Source organism: Protopterus annectens, chromosome 8.part0 (assembly GCF_019279795.1).
Source record: "Protopterus annectens isolate FY-2018-M chromosome 8.part0, PAN1.0, whole genome shotgun sequence".
Taxonomy (NCBI): domain Eukaryota; kingdom Metazoa; phylum Chordata; order Ceratodontiformes; family Protopteridae; genus Protopterus; species Protopterus annectens.
The window spans coordinates 291,739,825-291,761,415 of NC_056741.1; the positions used below are offsets into that span (position 1 = coordinate 291,739,825).

At 40.3% G+C, this 21,591-nt stretch overlaps 1 protein-coding gene across 4 annotated transcripts in view; it reads left to right on the forward strand.

The window, feature by feature from the left end:
• MEF2D (myocyte enhancer factor 2D) overlaps positions 1–21,591 on the forward strand; it is a 1,758,957-nt gene that overhangs the window by 1,484,203 nt on the left and 253,163 nt on the right. For all 4 annotated transcript variants that reach the window (XM_044079787.1, XM_044079789.1, XM_044079788.1 and 1 more), the window contains exon 8: positions 13,323–13,379. In XM_044079787.1, the coding sequence (XP_043935722.1) occupies positions 13,323–13,379 (57 nt within the window). The remainder of the gene's footprint in view (positions 1–13,322; positions 13,380–21,591) is intronic.

Here is a 21,591-nt window from a genome sequence, read left to right on the forward strand (position 1 = left end):
AGCCATGGACACAATCACTTCCTTCTAATGTGGAACTCTCAACATGGTGAGTAGCTTTGTTTTGTTTTTTTTTTCTAGCTGTATTCCTTCCCAGCATAATGATAACACTCCTAAGGCTGAAAAGGCTGTGAGGACAGGCTCAACCATGTACTCTGCCCCCAGGCCCAGAGAACAGCTGTCTCTTGTCCACTTTGCCTGCTGCCCCAGTGCTTCTGAGATATGGTCTCCATCAGATCCCATCAAAGGACTTCCTTTTTTGGCCAGTGCCCCAGAATAGGTTCACCAATGCACCCAGCTTCACTGATAAGCACCCAAGACACTAATTGAACATGGGTTGCTTGGATAGTGGACAGTTCTTATCTGTTTTACTGCATCAGTAAGGCATAAGTTGTGTTGTTTTTTTGTATCATTTATTCAAACATGAAAAGAGACAGGGTGTTCAAAATGTAGCACAGAGACCTTTAAACATATAGAAACAGATATATGCTGTGTTGCTTTCATGCAATCCTAATAGTGTCTATACCTGTGCTGTATCGTTTTGCATCATACACTCTTGAGACAAGGCTGTATAGGTGTGTGCATGCACCTCTGCATGTTCACACATACATTATCCATTCTCACAACAAGGGACTTTGCAAAATAACAAACTGATGGTGATAATACTGTCAGCACCATGCTAACAATGTAGTAATGTACTGTACATGCAGGACCTTAGTACTCATTCATCACAGTTTCATAGTTCATCTCCAGTTTCTTCACCACTGTAGTAACTTGCTTACCCATGTTTGTTATTAATCCATGGATAGTACACTAGATTCATGTCTTCCATTTTCCAGGAGTGACATGGAGACATGCTGTTTGTTACAGACATTCCAAGTAAGAATACTGATCTTATTCATACTTTTTCCATTTTTATTTGAAAATATGTTAGTTACCTGAAACTTAATATGTATATTAATATCTGTAAAGGGCATAGTGTAGATGTAGCTTTGTAAATGCATAAGGCAAAGAGATGAAAGTATAGTTTTACTTCTCTTAATACTGGAAGATCAGCTATCACACTATGACGGTGGAAAGTTGCCATCATATTCAAAACTGCAAAAATTAATTTCTATGTAAGAAGATGAAAAAAAGGTGTAGTTAGAAACCACTGAGAACTGCGAGTTTTCTGTCTGTTTCTCATTTGTCCTGAAACTATTTTTTCCCCTCCCTGCCACCCTATTCTTGTAGTGGTGTTATAGTTGGTGGCTTTGCAGTTGCCTGCCCCTGCTTTAAATTTGATCTGGGAACCCCTCCCAGTCTGGTGTTCAATCCAATACAGAGAGAACATTTGAGAAGGTCAACCCACTTAGGTTCTTAACCTTGAATTTTTCTTCTGCTCCTCCTTCCTCTCTCCTTGCACTTTACTTAAAAATATATTTGCAGTTTATTTTGCTTTTGCCTCTTCTTAAAAGTACTCAATTGTATGTATTCTGCTGCATTTATTACTGCTTAGTAGTAGTCTCATTAAATTGTAACAGTTTTTCTAAGGCTTTGGTTTAAGCACTTGGGCTTCAGACCACTTGTTTTACATTAAGAAGGTTTGTGGTCTGCACTGTTGTGGCAGGACAGGTAGCTTGCATCCTTCTAAGTTGGGAATTGCTGGTTGAAGGCTCAGTGTCTGTTATTCTAAAAGTGTATTAGTTCTGGTTTAAGCACTTGGACTTCAGGCCAGTTATTTTACATTAAGAAGGTTTGTGGTCTGCACTCTTGTGGGAGGCAAGGCTAGATTCTGCCCTTTTGAGCTGTGAATTTCTGGTTAAAGTTTTATTGTGCCTGCTTATTTGAACTGTTTCTTTCTGAAACAGGTGCGCCTTGTTTGCTATAGCATAAACTAGATACAGGCATGCTGAATCTAGCTTTGTTTATATAACTTGAGCACTAATCCAGGCCATCTGTTTTGGAGAAGGTTCCCCTGCACCCTAGTGGCAGAAGTGTGCAGTTAGAACTTGTCTGATTGAAGACTGCTGGAACAGGGCTCAGTTTTGAGCTCTTTACTGATTAATTGGGTAATTTGTTTAAATCAGTTTGCTCATTTGCTATTGTTATATAAAAAATAGCACTTTATTCCTCTGCTTCTGCTGTATTTGTGTTTCTTCCTACTTTATTGCCTTTATTCTGTGGCATTTATTACTGCTTGTTATTAGCCTGATTAAATTGTAACTGTTATTCTAAGCCTTTGGTTTATGCACTTGGGCTTCATACCAGTTGTTTTACATTAAGAAGGTGTGGTCTGCACTCTTTTGTGGGAGGAGAGGGAAGATTCTGCCCTTCTGAGCTGGGAGTTTCTGGTTAAAGGCTTATTGTGCCTGCTTATTTGAACTGTTTCTTTCTGAAATTGGTACGTCTTGTTTGCTGTAGCATAGACAAATTTCAGACCTGCTGAGTCTAGCTTTGTTTGTATAACTTGAGCACTAATCCAGACCATCTTGTTTTGGAGAAGGTTCCCCTGCACCCTAGTGGCAGGAGTGTGCAGTTAGAACTTGTCTGATCGAAGACTGCTGGAATGGGGCTCAGATTTTAGCTTTTTATTGGTTAATTTGTTTAAATCAGTTTGCTCATTTGCTACTGTTATAATAAAAATAAATAAATACTACACTTTATGTATTGCCACTTAGCTAGGGTTAAACTATTCCCGGCGCCGTAAAGTCTGCTCTTCAAATTTTCCTCTAGAACTAGCCAGTTATTTGGTTTTAGCAGTCAGATCTGTTCTTTGAGCTCAACACTTGTTCAGAACTCTTTCTAAGCACTAAATAAGCTACAAATTACTACAGCACTTAACTTTCCACACTTGTCTAGTGGAAAACAGTTTTTAGTACTTAATAAATAAGCACCTATCCAGGCATGTCTAAGTATCAGCTGCCGGTGTTTTCTCCTGTCTACCTGATGAATCCAGTGGTGGTGCTGCGGTAGCGTTGTCGCCTCACAGTAAGACATTGTCCTGTTTGATTCTCAGCTAGAGCGTCTTCTGTGTGGAGACATGCGTGAATGGGCGTACCTTCGTTGAAGGTTGTGCATCAGCAACTCGGCACGTAAAAATCTACTGCCAATCATTAGCGGACCGGAGTTCTACTGTGGTGACCCCTAACCGGGAAAAGCCGAAAGACACAACAACAACCTGATGAATCTGGACATCTTGGGGCAATGCAGCAATTGCCTCATGTACACAGACAACCCTCTCCTCCTACCACACAACACTACAACCTGTGAGAAATGCACTTATATACCCAAACTGGAAGCAAAGCTCTCTTCACCCAAACTGGACTAGACAGTCAAAAGGAGAAGGTAAACACTTGCACCACACCACACTCATCACATAGTCCCTCAAAACCTACACCACCAAAACACACACATAAAAACACAAAACACACACCTACATTCGCGGAGGCTCTCAATAAAAATCTGCTCAAGCAACAGAGACATCAAAAGCAGAAACGCAAGCAACCTTCACCCCCCCCAACACAACCCAAATGACACATTGTCCACAAACTCAGTGTGCCACTCAGCCACAGCCCATAAGGCATAACAACGTACCCAACAGTCTAGTCATAGGTGACTTTGTAGTCAAGCACACTGATGTTACACTCAACAGGCTAAACAAGTAGAAAGTTACTGTCAGCTGCCTGTCGGGTGCCAGGATCCGCACCATAATGCACACACTCAGGTCACTCCACAAAAAGTACAAATATGACTCTGTTATTGTCCATGTTGGTCTGAATGACCTGAGATGTACCTCCCTAGACTACATGAAAAGAGACATGGATGAACTTTCCAATCTTGTAGCCCAGGCAGGTATGACACTAGCCCTGTATAGCATCCTGCCATCACCCAGAATGATACCACAGTACAAGGACAAAATGCTTGACTTCAACAATTGGCTAAACTACTGGTGTCATTCTAAGGGGATCCAGTATCTGTCTGCCTGGGATGACATGATCGACAGACCACGATGCTTTGCCAGAGATGGCCTGCACCTGTTGCCCTTGGGATTCCGGATACTAGCTAAGGCTCTTGCCACCCCTATAGTGCCTTTTTTAGGCAAGGTTCAAATGACAAATTCACAACCATAACAGGTACAAACAAGCAAAATCTGAGGGTAATGCTACTCAGTGCTAGAAGTCTAAACCTCAAAATGCATTCACTCAAGGCACTCCTTAAAATGGAGAACATTAACATCTATGTAGTGACAAGAGACCTGGTTCTAGGCTCCAAAGAGCATCCCTGCATTACCAGGCTGTAATTCATACCACACATTTCGGCCACCTAACCTGGATTGAAACACTAAAGGTGGAAGCATGTCCGTATTCATTAAGGATGTCCACACCTCCAGGCTAGTTGCTCAGCATAATGCATCCGAGATTATCCAAGTGCAACTAACTCTGGGCAAGACCGCAATCCAAATTGTAACTTGCTACAGTTCCCCCATCATGCCCCAGGATTCCCACTCCTCATTTCTTGATACACTGGAAAATATTAGGGTACAACCCAACACCCTAATATTGGCGATTTCAACTACCCCACCATTAACTGGGAAACTACTCATGTACCAACACTTTTGCTCAACGTTTTCTGGAATTCATAAATTCCAACACCTTGGATCAACTTACCCACACCCCCTCCAGGGGCAGCAGTATCCTAGACCTGGTCATTACCAACATGGGTTACCAGTGTTCCACACCAGAGGTCAATTCCTCCTTGGTCAGATCTGACCACAAGCTAATCACCCTAGACATCCACATCCCGCCCACACCCCTCATTAGGGAAACCACCATAAAAAATTTCTCCAAAGCCAACTTCATGCTTCTTAAGACAAAACTGGCAAACTTCAAGACATCCATGCAGTCAGACAGTAGAGGCACGACTGATGAATCCTGCACAAGTGCACTTTATAAGCCCTTACACAAGTGCAGGGATCATGCTATCCCTAACAGAGCCAAGTTGCTATCCTCCAAAAAAAGGAAGCCAATCTGGTGGTCCCCTGCCATAAACAAACTCTACAATAAAAGAAAGAAACTGTTGCAAAAAAGAGTAAAATCCCATGATTGGAGGAACTCCCTGGTCAGTCCCAGTAAAAAGCTAGGATCCCTCATAAAATTCTCCAAAGCTAGTTATGAAAACAAAATCACCACTGATTCTAAAGACAGCCACAAAGCATTCTATAGCTCTGTCAAGAATCTCAATTGCAACACTCAGATCTGCTCTGAGTTTTACAGCACAATGTCACTAAATATGCAGAACCAACTGATATTGCCAACATCTTGGCAGATAGGTTCAGTGTTAACTTTACCCCTCTCTCACCCCCTAAAGGGCCCATCTCTATATCGGAAGAATGCAAAGTTCGTGTAATCACGGCTGCACAGGTAAAAACCACACTCTTCAAAGCCAATTACACAGCATCCATGGGACCTGACAACATCTCAGGCTGCGTTCTACACGAACTACAGAATGAACTGGTACCCCACCTAAACACCATGTTCAATCATAGCCTCACCTCAGACTTTGTGCACACTGAATGGCGCACAACGACGGTTATCCCACTCCACAAAGTGGGAGCCACCACGGACCCCGGAAACTACTGACCCATTAGCCTAACGAGCCTGGTCTGCAAGGCCATGGAACGTATCATCATTGAACTTATAAACAAAGACATTGGTAATCTCCAAACTCTGGACCCCACCCAGTTCAGGTTTGTAAAAGGCAGAGCATGTTTACTAAACCTGATAGACTTCTTTGAAGCAGTCACCAAAGCCATAGACGAGGGTAAGGTGGTTCACACAGCCTATCTAGATCTAGCCAAGGCTTTTGACACCATCCCCCACTCTGGAATTATAGATAAACTCACTAAACTAGGTATAAATCCGTATGTCGCAAGATGGTTTGCCAACTGTCTCACTGACACAACCCACACTGTGAAAGTAGCAGACTCCAAATCCGACTTCATACCAGTGACAAGTGGAGTACCACAGGGTTCAGTCCTTGGTCCTCTCCTGTTTGGTATCTACTTTTCTGAAGTACAGGCTAATACAGAAGGTCTTTGGCTAACAAGTTCACAGATGACTACAAACTAGGAGCCATAATCAAAACTCCTAATGATGTGGACATCCTACAAAAGGGCCTCACTGAGACAGATGCCTTGTGTCAAAGCCATGGCTTCAAGCTCAATTCCAAAAAGTGCATTGTCATCCCCTTTGGTAAAAACTATATACCCACGAGCTACTACATAGGTGGTAGTCTACTTAACACTGAAAGTGTGATGAGACCTTGGGACATAGTTGGACAGTAGTCTCTCCTTTGATAATCACATTGCCGTAGTAGTCAGGAAATCCTTCTACGTCGCACACTTCATCACAAAAGGTTTCTCATCCAGGAAAAAAAGAGGTCATTGTTCCTCTCTACTCGTCACTCATTAGACCCATTATAGAGTACAATACCCCTTTTGGTATGTACCTCACAAGACATCTACAACAACTGGAAAGGCCGCAGAAATACCTCACAAAGAGGATTACCAGCCTCAAACAGATGCCCTATGCAGACCGTCTCAAAAAACTCCAGCTTTTCTCCGTCGCGTATCGGCTGCTCAGAGGCGATCTCTGCCTAACATACAAAGCTATGTCAAACCCAGAGCTATTGGACATGCTTCACTTAAAGAAATCCCAATCCCTCCGAGCTACATGCTCTAGGGACCAAAATCTTGTCACCACAATAAACAGAACATGCTGGAGAGATAGATTCCTATCCCAGAGACTTACCATACTCTGTAACAAACTACTTATTTATATCAAACAGAGCTCCTCATTAGCACTCTTCAAGAAAAATCTTGATGATTGGATGGGAAATAGGAAATTAATTCCCCATGGGGATCACCTCTGTGGCTCTGCTCGACAGGAGCACTGGAAAATAATTTTCTTGGATGGTGAAAGCCAGGGTACCTTTTTGACTAGGCTTATATAAGCCCTAGGGCCAATAGCCTAGTACCTACCTATGAACCTAATAATGTATCCTATAGTTCTGCCTGTGAGTCTGTTCAGTCATCTAGCCATGTTGCAGTCTGCATCCGTTTATAGTTGGTTTCAAATACTGTATCTATTTGTGAGGAAGGTCAGTAACATAAAGTTTAATAAAATGAAGGAACTTCTTAACTAAGAGCTCATTTTGTCTTATTTTCCAGTAAACATGCTTTTGGTAGTATCACAGGTTTACCACCTGCCTTTACGTACTGCTGTACACACTGCTTTATTCTTTGAAAGATAACATCAGTGGTATTCTATATGACAGTGTTCCATTTTGCTTGATCTTCTACAGTTAAAAAACACTGTATTATTATTGAAAAGTGCCTGGCATTTCACTACTGGAAGTATGTTTTTGCTTAGAAGCACAGTGCTTATCAGTATTTAAGTATCCCCCTCTAGTGGTATGCACTGTAAATGCAAGCAGAAATTAAAAAAAAAAAAAAAAAAAAAAGCATAGCTTTGGCCCTTACAATGGACAGTGTAATTGTTAAAAAAAAAAAAAAAGGTTAAGGCTATCCCCAGGAAAATTGACGTGCTGTCATGGTTACTGCCTCATAATGCTGTATTTTTATTTGAGAAAAAGTACATCCAGTTTCCTGTTTATCCAAATAGGCAATTGTTTAGTGAAGACAAAAACAGAATCCAAACAATAGGTTTACAAAAAACTTATTCAAATAATGCTTTTATTTACTTGTGTCATTCTTTTTTTTGAAAAAGTGGCTGACAATTTTTTGTTTGTTTATCAGCATAGTGCACAGATCTCATTGGACCATTTGCAGGCACAACCAAGGTGAATAGGATCACATAAGAAAGAACAAAACATGTCTACAGATACAAGGATATGTTAGAAAACAAATGTGCTTATTTACAGATGTGAGAATATGCAGCATTGGTTAATTCACCCTCAATTTCTGAAGCCATCTAACCCACTTGTTTCAGTTATACTAACTGCTATATGAGTACCTACATAGCTCTATGGACTCAGCAGTACCTGACAGGACCAAATCATCTTCCTCAAGGAAGAGTAAACCTGTCTGGTGGACAGCAGCAATAAACAAACTCTATAATAAAAGGAAAAAAATTGCTGTCCAGGATCAAGAAAGTGCGGGTGCCAAGTTGGATGCAACCTCTCCTTTGGCTGAACAAACAAATAAGGTCACTGGTGAAATTCTCTAAGGCTAACTTCGAGTCCATATTGGCCACATCCACTTAGGACAATCACAAGGCCTTCTTCACATATGTCCGCAGTCTCAAAGGTAACACCCAAATCTGCTCTGAACTGGTGGTCAGTAACACCACATACACAAATGTCATAGATATAGCCAACCTGCTGGAAGACAAGTTCAGTGAAAACTTCACCCCCCATCAGTAAACCAGGACATCCCCAGCACCTACTCCTCCCTCCTCATCACCAGGGAGCGGGTCCTTAATGCCCTGTCAAAGGCAAAAAATACAGTCTCTATGGGACCCAATAACATCCCTGACTGTATCCTACATGAAAACAAAGCACAGTCAACTACACTTATTCCACTAGACGTAATGCCAATATAGCAAATCAAGAAAAATGACTCGATAGAAATGCTCACTTTATTCTACAAAGAAGTAAAGCTTTCGGGATTACCCTTCTTCAGTATTTTAAAAGACATTTAAAACTGCCATTTTTATACAATGTAGTCAAAAAAGCACGACACAGCCAACCAATATCGTCCCACAATTAATTAACAATCTTTACACTTTTATGTTATACTAAAAATTCTAAAAAAATATATAAACATAAATAACAGAATTGTCTCTACTATTAGGTCCCACACCTAGATTTGCTTATAGAAATAGTAGTAATCTTAAAAGGCGATTATGTTATAAGGACTTTGATGCTAATTTGACAATTCCAGTAGTATTAACCAGGCAAAGTTCCCTGCTATAGTTGCAGCTGCTGTGGAAATATTTGTAATAAAACATCATTTCAACATCCAATAACTAAGAAAGTATATAATATAAAGTATCAAGCCACATGTAACACAACAGCAATAGTATATTTGGCTACATATATGATATGTGATTGGTTCTACATAGGAAAATGTGTAAGGTGACTGAAAGACCATGTCATTGAACATAAATTAGAGGTTAGGAGAAAGGTAGAAACTAATGCTCTAGCTAAACATATGAATGATGAAGGTCCGTCAAATTACTTTAAGTTTAAGGTACTAGAGGTGGTCTTTAAGAGTTTAAGGGAAGGGGATATTAACAGTAAGTTAGAGATGGCTGAATACAGGTGGATCATTAGGTTGGATGCTCATAGAAAACCAGGTCTTAACAATATGACAACTATTAAACCAGTATTAGTAGCTAGGTAGAAACAATATAAATGATAGCTCCCCATTTAAGATAGGCAGTCAATTCAATGTAATGTTCATATGTTTACATATTATGTATATTTTTTTTAGCAAGGTCCTAAACTACTTATATCTTTATAAATGTAAATTCATCAAGTAGGCTTTTATATTTCCATTTTCATATGATGTTATTTATGTTTATACTTTTTTTAGAAGTTTTTTCTATAACATAAAAGTGTAAAGATCTTTAATTAATTGTGGGATGATATTGGTTGTCTGTGTCATGTGCTTTTTTGACTACATTGTATAAAAATGGTGGTTTTAAATGTCTTTTAAAATACTGAAGAAGGGTAATCCCGAAAGCTTTATTTCTTTGTAGAATAAAGTGAGCATTTCTGTCTAGTCGTTTTTTTTGTTTTGTACCCAACATGAACTCAGGCATGAGCTGTCAGCTCCATTAGACACTTTATTCAACCAAAGCCTGAGCACCAGCTTCATCCCAGCTGAATGGAGGACAGCCACTATCATCCCTTTACACAAAGGTGGAGCATCCACTGACCCAGGCAGTTATAGGCCCATCAGCCTAACTAGCCTGATCTGCAAGGCCATGGAACGCATTGTCATGGACCTTATAATCAAGGACATTGGCAAGCTCCAAATGCTTGACCCCACACAGTTTGGTTTTGTCAATGGGAGATCATGCTTGTTAAACTTGGTTGACTTCTTTGAAATGGTCACCAAAGCCATGGATGATGGGAAGATGCTGCACACAACCTACTTTGACCTAGTCAAAGCCTTTGACACTATTCCCCACTCAGGCATAATAGATAAACTCTCCCTGCTAGGCATCAACCTGTATGTTACCAGATGGGTAGTTAACTGGCTCACTGATAGAACCCACTCAGTCAAATTAGGGGAAGCCACCTTTAGTAGTAGACCTGTAACGAGCAGTGTACCCCAAGAATCAGTCTTGGGGCCTCTACTGTTTGGAATATACTTTTCTGAGGTTCAAGCCAAAACCAGTGGTCTGCAGCTGACCAAGTTTGCAGATGACTGCAAGTTGGGCACTGTCTTAAATTCCCCTAGTGATCTGAACATCCTCCTAGAGGGTCTTACCCAAACTAATGACTGGTGCCAGAAGCACAGCCTCAAACTGAATGCCAAGAGATGCGTTATTATACATTATTATCGCCACTACTTATCACATTTATAGCAGCGTACTAAGCATGCAGTCAGTCGTCTGGGACTTGGGCACTCAGGTTGATAGCAACCTCACTTTTGACCACCACTTTGCCTCTGTTGTACGGAAGGCTTTCTAGATGACCCACCTCACAAGTAAGGGTATTTCATCCGGGAACAAGGAGGTCATAACATCCCTGTATTCCTCCCTTATCAGACCCATTATTGAGTACAATGCCCCCTTCAGCATGTACCTTACCAAGCACATGCAGCAGTTGGAAAGACCACAGAGGTTCCTGACCAGGAAAATCCAGGGTGTCAAACACCTATCCTATACAGATAGGCTAAAAGCCCTGTCCCTCTACTCAGTCTCACACAGACTGCTCAGAGGTGACCTGTGTCTGGTAGAAATGCCATCTCAGACCCAGCCTTGATAGAGTTGCTGCATATCCGTAAGACAAACTCCACTTGAGCAACCCGCACATAAGGCCTTAACCTGGTCTGTGACATTAATAGAACTTATTGGTGGGATAGATTTGTGTCCCAAAGACTCCCCCATTTGTGGAATAGACTCCCTCTCCATGTCAAGCAGAGTACCTCTCTAGCCCTGTTTAAGAGGAACCTGGATGACTGGATGGGAAACAGAAAATACACCCCCAGGATCCCACCTGTGTCTGGGAAAGAGGTGCTGACTCTGAGGGAACATGGGCGAAATTCTTGGCTAGGGTTATAAGAGCCTCTGGGCCAATAGCCTAGTATCATCCTATGAACCTGTGAACCAATGAACCTCAGTATTCTGCGAGTCTGCATTCTCAACTACTTGTGCTTTCTGTAATTTACTTATTTATTTTTATTTATTTTATTTAACATTTGTTGACCGGGAATGTCCGACTAGGTTCCACAGAGCCTGTTTTCAGCGGAGGCCCGGGGAGAAACGCTCCAGTAATACTATGTATCAACATGAATATGAACTCCCAGTGTATAGTAACTCTAAAACCTAGAGCTAGTATGTAACACCACAACAGGTCTTGTGTCATACTCCCTACATATAAGTCTATGTATGTTATGGGCCACCTCAGACCACACATTATACATTTGCATTTTTTGTATATATTGCAACCTGTATCTGTCATCAACTGTAGTTACTGTCATACTTTCTGCATCACTATACTGTATGCTGTATGTTAAATGCTGTTTTGTTTAATTTGACATTCTATATTTTTCTTCAAATTCTAATTTGAATTGTATTTATATCTGGTACCTGTATTTTATATGTGGAGCAGTTAACAATGTGAAATCATGGATGGAAAAATGGAAGTACTTGGCAGAGATTTATGAATAAAATGTACCCATAATGACTGAAATGGCTTACGCTACAGGGATACAGCATATCATTATAGAGATGTATAAAGACATTAGAAGAGGCAAATATGAATAGCTGGAATAGGTAGTATTAATCCAGATTGTTGGTCATCTTTAATTAAAAGTTTGTGTGCTAAAATATGTTTCATGGCTGAACCTTTAAAGTTTTCCCATGAAGTTTGGAATGGAGTTAAAAAATTTGTAGCTATATAAAGTTTCATTAGTAAGAAAATATTCATAAGTATAATCATTTGGGTTCTATTTTTAATTAAGGATAATAAAAGGAATATTAATAGCCCGAAGGTGTGGGAACACATTTTCAACATTATATTAGTTTAATGTACCGAACTCAGTTCAACCCCAGGACATGCATACTTAGTTTGAAAGTTGGTAAGAACAATTCATTTTAATGATAGTAGATCTTTTGACTTTTGTTATCACATGCTCCTTTCTTTTCTTCATTGATGTTGTTTAACGGATGGAAGCATTTATGTAAATAGTGTACATAGTTTGTAGTATGGGTGTTACTAGTTTAATTAGGGTATTATTTGTATCTCTTTTTCTTTGCTGTATAAAAAAATTGATAAAATAATAAAGATTTATTATTGAAAAAAAAAAAGATTGTTGGTCATCTGATTACTTGTTGTTGCAGGAAGCTTGCCAGTAAAGTTCTGCACATACGATCATTGTTTGGAAAGCACATCTACTTCATTTTGCCTTTTTTTTATATTTTAACTATAGAGATCTGTGTTGTGCTGACACTCCAGGAACTACCTTTATTTTCCCTAGGCCCAATATCAAGTCATGTTTTCTGTTTAAATGGCAGTACTGATTTAGCTGTCATTGAGGGTTTAAGACTGAATTCCTTTCCCCACCATCTGAAGGGATTACTTAGCTCATTTCCCACTAAGTGTAAGCATTTGCAAGTTGACAAGCTCCATTTGAGTATACTTGCATAGGGATGTGCTGTAGCCAGAGATAGCGGATGAGATGTTTCACAAGCGGAAGCCTTATTGTTGCTTTTGGGTGCTTGTTTCATCATTACATTTGATGTGTTCTATTAAGTAGAAAAAACACTTCTGAATTTAAGAACTCTCTAAGTTATATTTATTTGGGTGACCTCTGCAACAAGACATTTAAAATGGTCAGTTCTTTTGAGTTGTTTTAGGTAGAATTTTTTTTCAGGGTGTTTTGAAGAATCACAAATATTTTACAGATGTGGCTTGGTACAGTAGTTAGTCTTCGATTGCAATGTTGCATTATAATTTTCACAGTGAATTGTAATTTGTAATGGGTCCTCCAGAGCATATCCAGTGCTTTATACTGTACACATGAATGTGATTACTAGTCTGTAAATTCTGTTTTACTTTCTTCTAAACAGTATCTTCTCTCTATCCAGGTGCAATGCTTGGTGGTGACCTCAACAACTCCAACTCAGCTTGTCCAAGTCCAGTGGGTAAGTCCATGCAGATTGCAAGAGATTTATATGTCAGCTTTCAGCTCAGTAATAAATGACTTTGTGGTGTTTGTATGCAAATGATTTGTCGACAAACTTAGTCACCGTCCTCTGTCTCCAACCTTTCATGATTTCTGTCTACAATTGTATGACATCTTAAAAGAATTTTATAAGAGTATTGTGAACTGTTTGGCACAAGTGCCCAACAAACCAGTCTCTGTCATGCAGCAGAGTCACCAAAAGAACAAGTTTATGTTTCTGAGTATAAGCATGTTACTAGCTTACAGCATGTGGAAGCACTTCACTCTTCATATTGTGGCCTGTTGGGCACTTTCAGCTGTTCTTCCCTCATAAGTATACATTTTCAGGTCATAACTTAAGACCATTGTTACTGTTTTTAACATACACCAAACATAACTTGGTTCATGACACAAATATTTTACCATCTAATTATTAGTACTGATGCACATTTGCTCCTGTTTTGTTTTCTCACAGTCTTAGGGCACTCCTAGAAAAAGGTATTTTTATTTACTGACTGTACTCCACCACATTTTTCTCAAAAAGTCACAGATTTTAAGAGAAGAGGAAATATTTGAGCCAAAGTCACGGTTGTCTCCACAATTGCAGGATGCTAAACATATAGGTTGCACAATGCTATACCTCTAAACTTCTTTGCTCAAGAATTCTGAACAAGGCCAAAAATAATAAAGGACAGATATCTAAAATTAGGGGTATTTTTTAAATGCTAATCCACTTCAGTTTTTGTATCAACATGCATTTTCTGGACAGTAACTATGAACATGAAACTGTAATGCCTGACATCATTCACTGACTCTAATCCTCAGTAAATTAACAGAAAATCAGGGAAGTGGTGCAAATGAGAGACAGTTGAGAGGTATGTGGGCAGCAAAACGTGTGATAATGGAGAACACTGGTCTGAAATTGTGTCCTCCTCACATTGCAGGAAGTGTAGGACTTCTTGCATCCAGGACTAATTTCCATACAAACCAACAACATGACAGTAGTTCAGTACATCAGTAAGCAGGGAAGAGACCGGTCCTGTCTTTTATGCCAAGAAGCCATGAGAGTGTAGCTGTGGATGATTGCAAAATATTGATTCTTAATAGCAATGTACATTCCTGGAAAGAGCAACTGTCTTGCCAATAGGCTCAACAGGTCCATTCTGTTGCCTCATAAGTGGTCTCTCAATCCAGTGGTGGCATGTCAGATATGCAGCTCATAGGGTATACCATAGCAAATGGAAATCCCCTTCTAAGGCTTCTGTTTCCAAGGTATTACTTTCTCAAGCAACTATTTCTTCAGGATCTAGTGCTGACCACAGTCTCTAACTTCTACCATGGTTTTGACTCCCATACTGTAGCATTGCGTAGTCTATGTAAAGCCATTCTCAGGGGAGCCTTATTTCTCCATCGTACAGTCAGAGAACTAATCCCACTATGGGACCTCAGTTTTGTTCTAGATTCACATGTGAGGCCCCTTTTTGAGTGATAATCTTCAATTTCTATGAAATTTCTCTCTTGGAAGATTTTATTTCTGGTAGTAGTAACTTTTGCCAGATGAATATTAGAATTACATGTCCTGTCCCCTACTCTGCCTTTTTTAGTATTTCATAAGGACAGTCTCTCATTGTGCACAAATCCTTACTTTGTTCCCATGGTGGAATCTGAAACAAATTTGAACAAGCTTATTCATTCTACCATTTTTTCCCCAGTCACTCAAACACGGGGGAATACATCCTCCATACGTTAGATTTTATACAACAGCTAACGTTTTACCTGCACAGAACTAAACCTTTTAGAAAAGACACTGTTTTTTATATCCTTTGCAATGAACAGGCTGGGTTCTAACGTTTCCAAGGTGTCTCTTTCCAGATGGTTTTCTAACTGGGTTACCTGTACTGTTTTTATTTCTTCAGCTAACAACTGTCCTTTATCATGCAGACCTAAGGCTCATTCTATGAGGTCTGTTACTACATCTCCAACCTTCTTTAGAAACTCTTTTATTTACAAAATCTGTGCTGAAGCAACTTAGTCTATTGATAAGCTTTGCAAAGATGATGTTATCTCAAGGTCTAGGGCTACTTTTGGAAGTACTATCTAGAAGGGTCTCCTGTCATGATCCACCCAAGTATTCCATAGCTGGTGATTCTGATCATTTCATCTACATCCATCCGATTTGGCAACCCTCCCTCCTTCTCCCTTCCAAATTGACATTTCTGATTGACCTGGAGAATCTTATAGATTCATTTCCTCTGGTCTCCATGCAGGAGACCTATCCTTCTTGGTCAGAAAACTCAATTTGAGGTAGTTTTGCCTACAGATTCATTGTGGGTAGGGAAAAGATTAAGGGTGCTCATGGCTGGAGCTCTATATTTGCTGGCTGAGATCTGACAAGCAGCCTGAAGACCATCCTTTCCATCCATACTAATATGGATGTAATGATCCAGTGAAATGCTAGAAACATAAATGCAATTTTGAATGAGTTGAAATAAACTTAAATCCTGCAGTGGATTTTATTTACTTTGTATCTCTAGCACCACCTTTTATCCCTTTTGGAGCCTGGGTTCCCTACCTCCTCCCCCTTTTATTTATTTTGTATCTCCAGCATCACTTTTTTTTCCTCTTTTGAACCTGGGTTCCCTACCCTCCTCCCTCTTTCTCCTTTTGTTTGAACTCCAAACAGAACAGAACAGACCAGAACAAACATAATCAGATGTGTGCATTTACCTCTTTAGTAAATACTTGTCATTTTAAAAGTGACTCCTCAGTGAATTTCACCCCAATATATTGAATCTGGTTTTGGTTACTGTCCATATGACTCTGCAGTGCTGGGCAGTCAGCCTTCTTGTTTAATATAACTGGATTCCTGTTGTGGATAGTGGTCAACAATAATGTCACTGTGCTTTGCATGTCTGGCTGTGTTGCGTACATATAGGGAATTTAGTGCCTTTCCTGTGTTGGCAGCATACATCTGTGGTTCACTTGCTTTGCTGTACTGTTGACTGTGTGTGTGTGTGTGTGTGTGTGTGTGTGTGTGTGTGTGTGTGTGTGTGTGTGTGTGTGTGTGTGTGTGTGTGTGTGTGTGTGTGTGTGTGCGTGTGTGTTCATGGACTTAGGTAGCAAGTCTACTGTGCAGGTAAGATTTTTTTCCAGGATGTGGTTAGAAATGGTCATTTTTGCAACCACCCTAAAGCCTTCTTGATGTGTTGGTTGGAGAAGAGAGTTCATTTTTCAGGGATCATTTACATAGTGCCCCATTTTCAGTGTCCTTTTGTTCTGTGCAGCTGCATATAAGGGTTTGTGGATCTGAAGAATCATTAGTTCTACTAGTCTATTAACTTTTCAAAAGCCTGTCTTTCTTTATTGCTACAGTGCAGACAGCTCTACAGCTGTATGGCTGTTTTTCTTAGTGGGGGTTGAAATATGTTTTAGCACAGGAGTTCTCATCCTTTCGGCCATGGCAGTTTTTTTAGGATTTATTCTCATCTACACAGTTACTTTGCATGCTTGTTTTGGTGGTATAGAGGAATGAAGCCCTGACTGCAGCCCATATGATCTAAGTTCAACTAGTGGCCCTGACGCTTTAAAGTAGTAGTTCGGAAAGGTAGGTGTTCTTGTTGTGTGGGGGCATGGGGACAGTGGCTCCTGCCCAGCCTTGCATCACTGTTGTGATGACATGGACACAGTTGAAAGTGAAGGGCCATTGTGATGTGAAGAGCTAATGCTAGAAGGAAGTGGAGGTGGCCACCCAAGCTAGTCATGGTGACCAGTGTCAGTGCATGTAAGTGAAGTAGGGACATAGTTGGCCTTTATGGAGATTCAAATGCATATGTCACCACCAGGGCTGATGTTAGGACATGAAAATGAAAAAAATCCTGTCAGTACTGGGATGTAGGCAAGAACTTAATCCACCAGTGGATGTCTGGGTGATTCCCCCTCCCTTTGGACAGTGGAATGTATGATCAAGAGGTGGACTGATGGTCAGCAGGCACAGGGGTAAAAATGTCACACAGGTGTGTGCATGCACACACACACACACACACACACACACACACACACACACACACACACACAAACTTTTAAGATACCGTGTTTGAAAATTAAACAGTCTAATTGATAAGGCAGTCAATTTTCTTTGCCAGAAAACTTTACCAGACTGCTTGTAGGTATGCTTGGCTACCTGCTGATATCAGTTTTCCAAAGAAGTAAGAAAGCATGTTTTGTAGTCTGGAATATGGCATTTGGTTGTTAGAGTGATGGAGTGATTGTAAGCTGCAGTTTTGATGTTGACACAATTGCAAAAGTGATCTTACAGAGAAAAGGTTAAAACACTTGCTAAAGATTTAAGCTTTATACTGTAAAGTTTAGTATTTTACCAAGGTTAGATGCACATAACAGAGTGTTGTAGATATGTCATTTATTTTTCCTAGAGTTCGGGGATTTAGAAGTGCCAGCTCCTTTGTAATACTTTGACAACACTACAGGATTATCCTTAGCATGTACTAGTGTAGGAAAAAAATGGCAGTCCAAAATCCAGCAGAGCATACATAGGAATTAAAAAATTGGTTCATAGACATTACAAACAAAGATTTAATCTACTGCACTAACAAGGACTTCCCTAGACTAGAATGCAGCAAGCATCAGAAATGTTAATTCAAGCATATTACACTACGGCAGGATAACCCAAGTGTAATAACTGCAGCAGTGTCTACACTCGAACATCTACATTTATGGCAGGTACAAAACTGTACTTTCTCTGCACTTCACTTTGGCTTGTCTACTGCGCCCAGGGTTTTCACAAAGTGCCTAGCTCCAGTCATTGCATTTTGCAGGCAAAGAAATATTTAAATATATCCATACCTGGATGATTGTCTAATTCAGGCAGAAAGCCAGGATATGCTTCTAAGTCTGGCATTTGTAAAGAAACTTCTAACCTCACTGGGTACACCATAAACTAAATGAAATCTCTTCTAATTTCCTGCCAACAAATTGTATTCCTGGGAGCAAACTTGAACACAACTTCCCAGATGACTTACTTCACACCAGAGAAACGAGTTTGACAGCCTACTTCAAACTACTGGCCACAAAGACCCAGCTATCTGCAAGGAAAATCCTGCAAGCCTTGGGGTTCATGGCCTCTTGCATTCTACTACTTCCACATGCAAGACTGCATATGAGGAAACTACAATGGTAGCTAAAAAGCCTATGGCGTCAACATTCACAGGACCTGGAATCAATGATTCCAGTCATTCCTTGCATAAAGACTTTGGTGGGCAGAGGCCTGCTACCACAACAAGGGACTGCTATTCATTCTACCCCCTGCCGCCCAAACCCGAACAGACGCATCAGATTATGCATAGGGGCTCACTTGGCAGGGCAGTGCATTCACGGCAAATGGAACCAGAGTCAGATGCACCTGCATATCAATCAAAAAGAAATGTTAGCTGTGCAGAATTCATTGACAGCCTTCAAGGACCACATTCATCCAGGACAATTATTGGTAAAGACAGACATCACCACTGTTGTGTGGTACATAAACAAGCAGGGGGGACCCCACTTGTATCCTCTCTGCAGACTAGCCATGGCTCTGTGGAACACAGCCTTGAACTACCAAGTGCACCTACAAGCTCAATTTCTGCCAGGCAAGCTAAATTCACTGGCAGACTACTTAAGCAGAAATCTCATGGACCCACACGAGTGGAAACTGGAACCAAGGATATTCAACATTTTGAGAAGCAAATGGGGGAACCCAGAGATAGACCTGTTTGCCTGCCCTCAGAACTACCAGTTGGACACATTCTGCACAAGGACTTCTCACAGCCAAGCTTGGAAAAGTGGATTCCCTGTCCTTCATCTGGGAAAACGTCTCAGTTTATGCTTTTTCTCCTCTGCCTCTCCTCTCGAAGCTCTGCTAAAGATCAAACAAGACAAACCAAGGACAGTACTGATTGCACCAGACTGGCCATACCAACAATGGTAACCCCTCTTGCGCAGTATGTCACTGCTGGATCCATGGCACCTGCCTCAGATCCCTTCCCAGCTGTCCCAGCAGGCAGGCCAGATTCTGCACCCCCAGCTTCAAACCCTGAACCTTGCGCCTGGCTAATTCCCTGAGCTCTCCAATAGCATCAGTCAATAAGCAGGTGCTAGATGTCATTCTGACTAGTACCAACCTATGAACCTATAAATATTGTGGGAAGAAATGTCCAGGGAATTTTTATGGCTAGGCTTGCATAGGCCTTAGGGCTGATAGCCTAGTACCAACCTATGAACCTATAAGAAGGCTTTAAAATTGAGCTGCTGAGAGGCTTCTAAAGGCATATCCTTACAGTCTAAAAACATTAAACTACATATGTGCATACAGTTTATCTGGGATTTCAGCAGTTCTTCTATCAATTAAAGTACTAGGTCACAGCACATGAGCCCTGAAATTAAAAGCTCTAAGGACTAAAATGTAAGTTGTGTATGCGGAGAAACTGTGCATAACGTTGTAATGTTTAAGATCAGAAAGACACATTACTTCTTTGTTTATGGACTTGAAGTTAAGTTTTTGTAGCAAAAAGACAAAATTTTAAAATGAAGTCTGATGTTCCAGACAAGAGTAGCAGGTCAGCTGTTTGCAAAAAAAAACAGGTGGTTGGAACAGTGTCAGTTGCATTAAAGCTGAAGTGTCAAAGCTTCGATTGAGAAGGTAGTGGGTATGTTTCCCTTAGCACCTTTTCAACTGTTCCGCTGTTTTATTTCATGGCTCAGATGGTTCTGTGAATGTCAAGCTTGACGTCACTATTATATTCCTGACATACTTACAGCCACTACAGAGAGTGGCAAAGAATGAGTGGCTTTGATGGGAGCAGAATCTGGCAGAGAGAAGCCCCCCACCAAAAGCTGATTCTCAGCTGCCTGTCTGTCATGTCAGTTTAATTCCAGAGTCCTTATTCTGTACATTTTGGGAATCCTCTTCCACCTTTGTACCTCTTGTTGACTTAATTTACAAGGGCACATTCTTCTTTTGACTAGTGTAAAAAAGCAAGATGTTTTAAATTCTTAGGTTTTGTGCAAGCTGAAAAGGGCACAGCTTGTCATTTGCAGGGGTGTTTTATTGTTTACCTTTGTCTCTGAGTCTCTGCCTTTTCTTTGGCATTTAGCTCTTCTCTATGTCCAGGTTGGAGGTCTTGTGGAAACAGCTGAGACTGGAACAGCTGCACAATCAGTATAGTCTACAGTGATTTCTGTAAGAGTAGCTCTAAGCCAAGGAAGTTAGAACTCCAAAGCCACTTTTCTGTTTGCACTTGCTAGGAATAATTGTGAGTTCTCACTTATCCTGGGCTGTACAGCATAGATTGCTGTGACTTTCTCTACTAGAATTGTAGTTGGAGTAGCTAGGAGCTTCCCTGCGAGCCAGGATGATTAATCTCTATATAGAGAACATGTTGCTAAAGGTGTAGATTGTATCATTTGCTGGGGGTGTATAAGATCTATTCTGAGCAAGACTCACTGAAGGCATAAATTCCTAATTTAACACATTTCTACCTTACGAATAAGTTACCACTACAAGTCAAGCATAGTACTATTTTTAGCAACTTTTACGGGTCGTCTTGATAACTGGATGAGAAGACAAATCTTTTTTATAGTCCTTCTGATTGCTTGCTAGTGATGCTCTTATCCTATCCCAACCACAGTAATTTGTAAGGAATGGTTATAATCATGCATTTGTTAGGCAATTTTATCAGATAACTGGTAGCATTTAGAGACCTGTGCACCAGTCAGCAAATATGAATATAGTGGATTTTGATATCTGATCCCCCAACAAAACAAGGATCACTTTAACATTTTTTTGTAAATTATTTTTATTAAAAAGAATTAAAGAAAAAAGTAAAGGTGATAGTTGCATCAAAAATGCATGAACTCTAGTACCTTAAACAGATGCCTTTTGACATCTCAAGGACTGTAATTGTTAACCATGGAACGCTGAAACTGAAAGTGCTAATTATAACAAATGTGCCATGTTTGAGATTGCAGTACCTCAGAATGTTCCCTGTACCCCATGGTACTACTGTATCAGAGCTAGTATATATAAGAAGTAGGGTTAGTGTTTCCCATATTGGGGATGCAGAGGGTATTCCTACAAACTGCTTCACAAATATAAGAGCAAGTTTCAGAATTTACTGTTTCTGGTTTGACTCCTAGTTTAG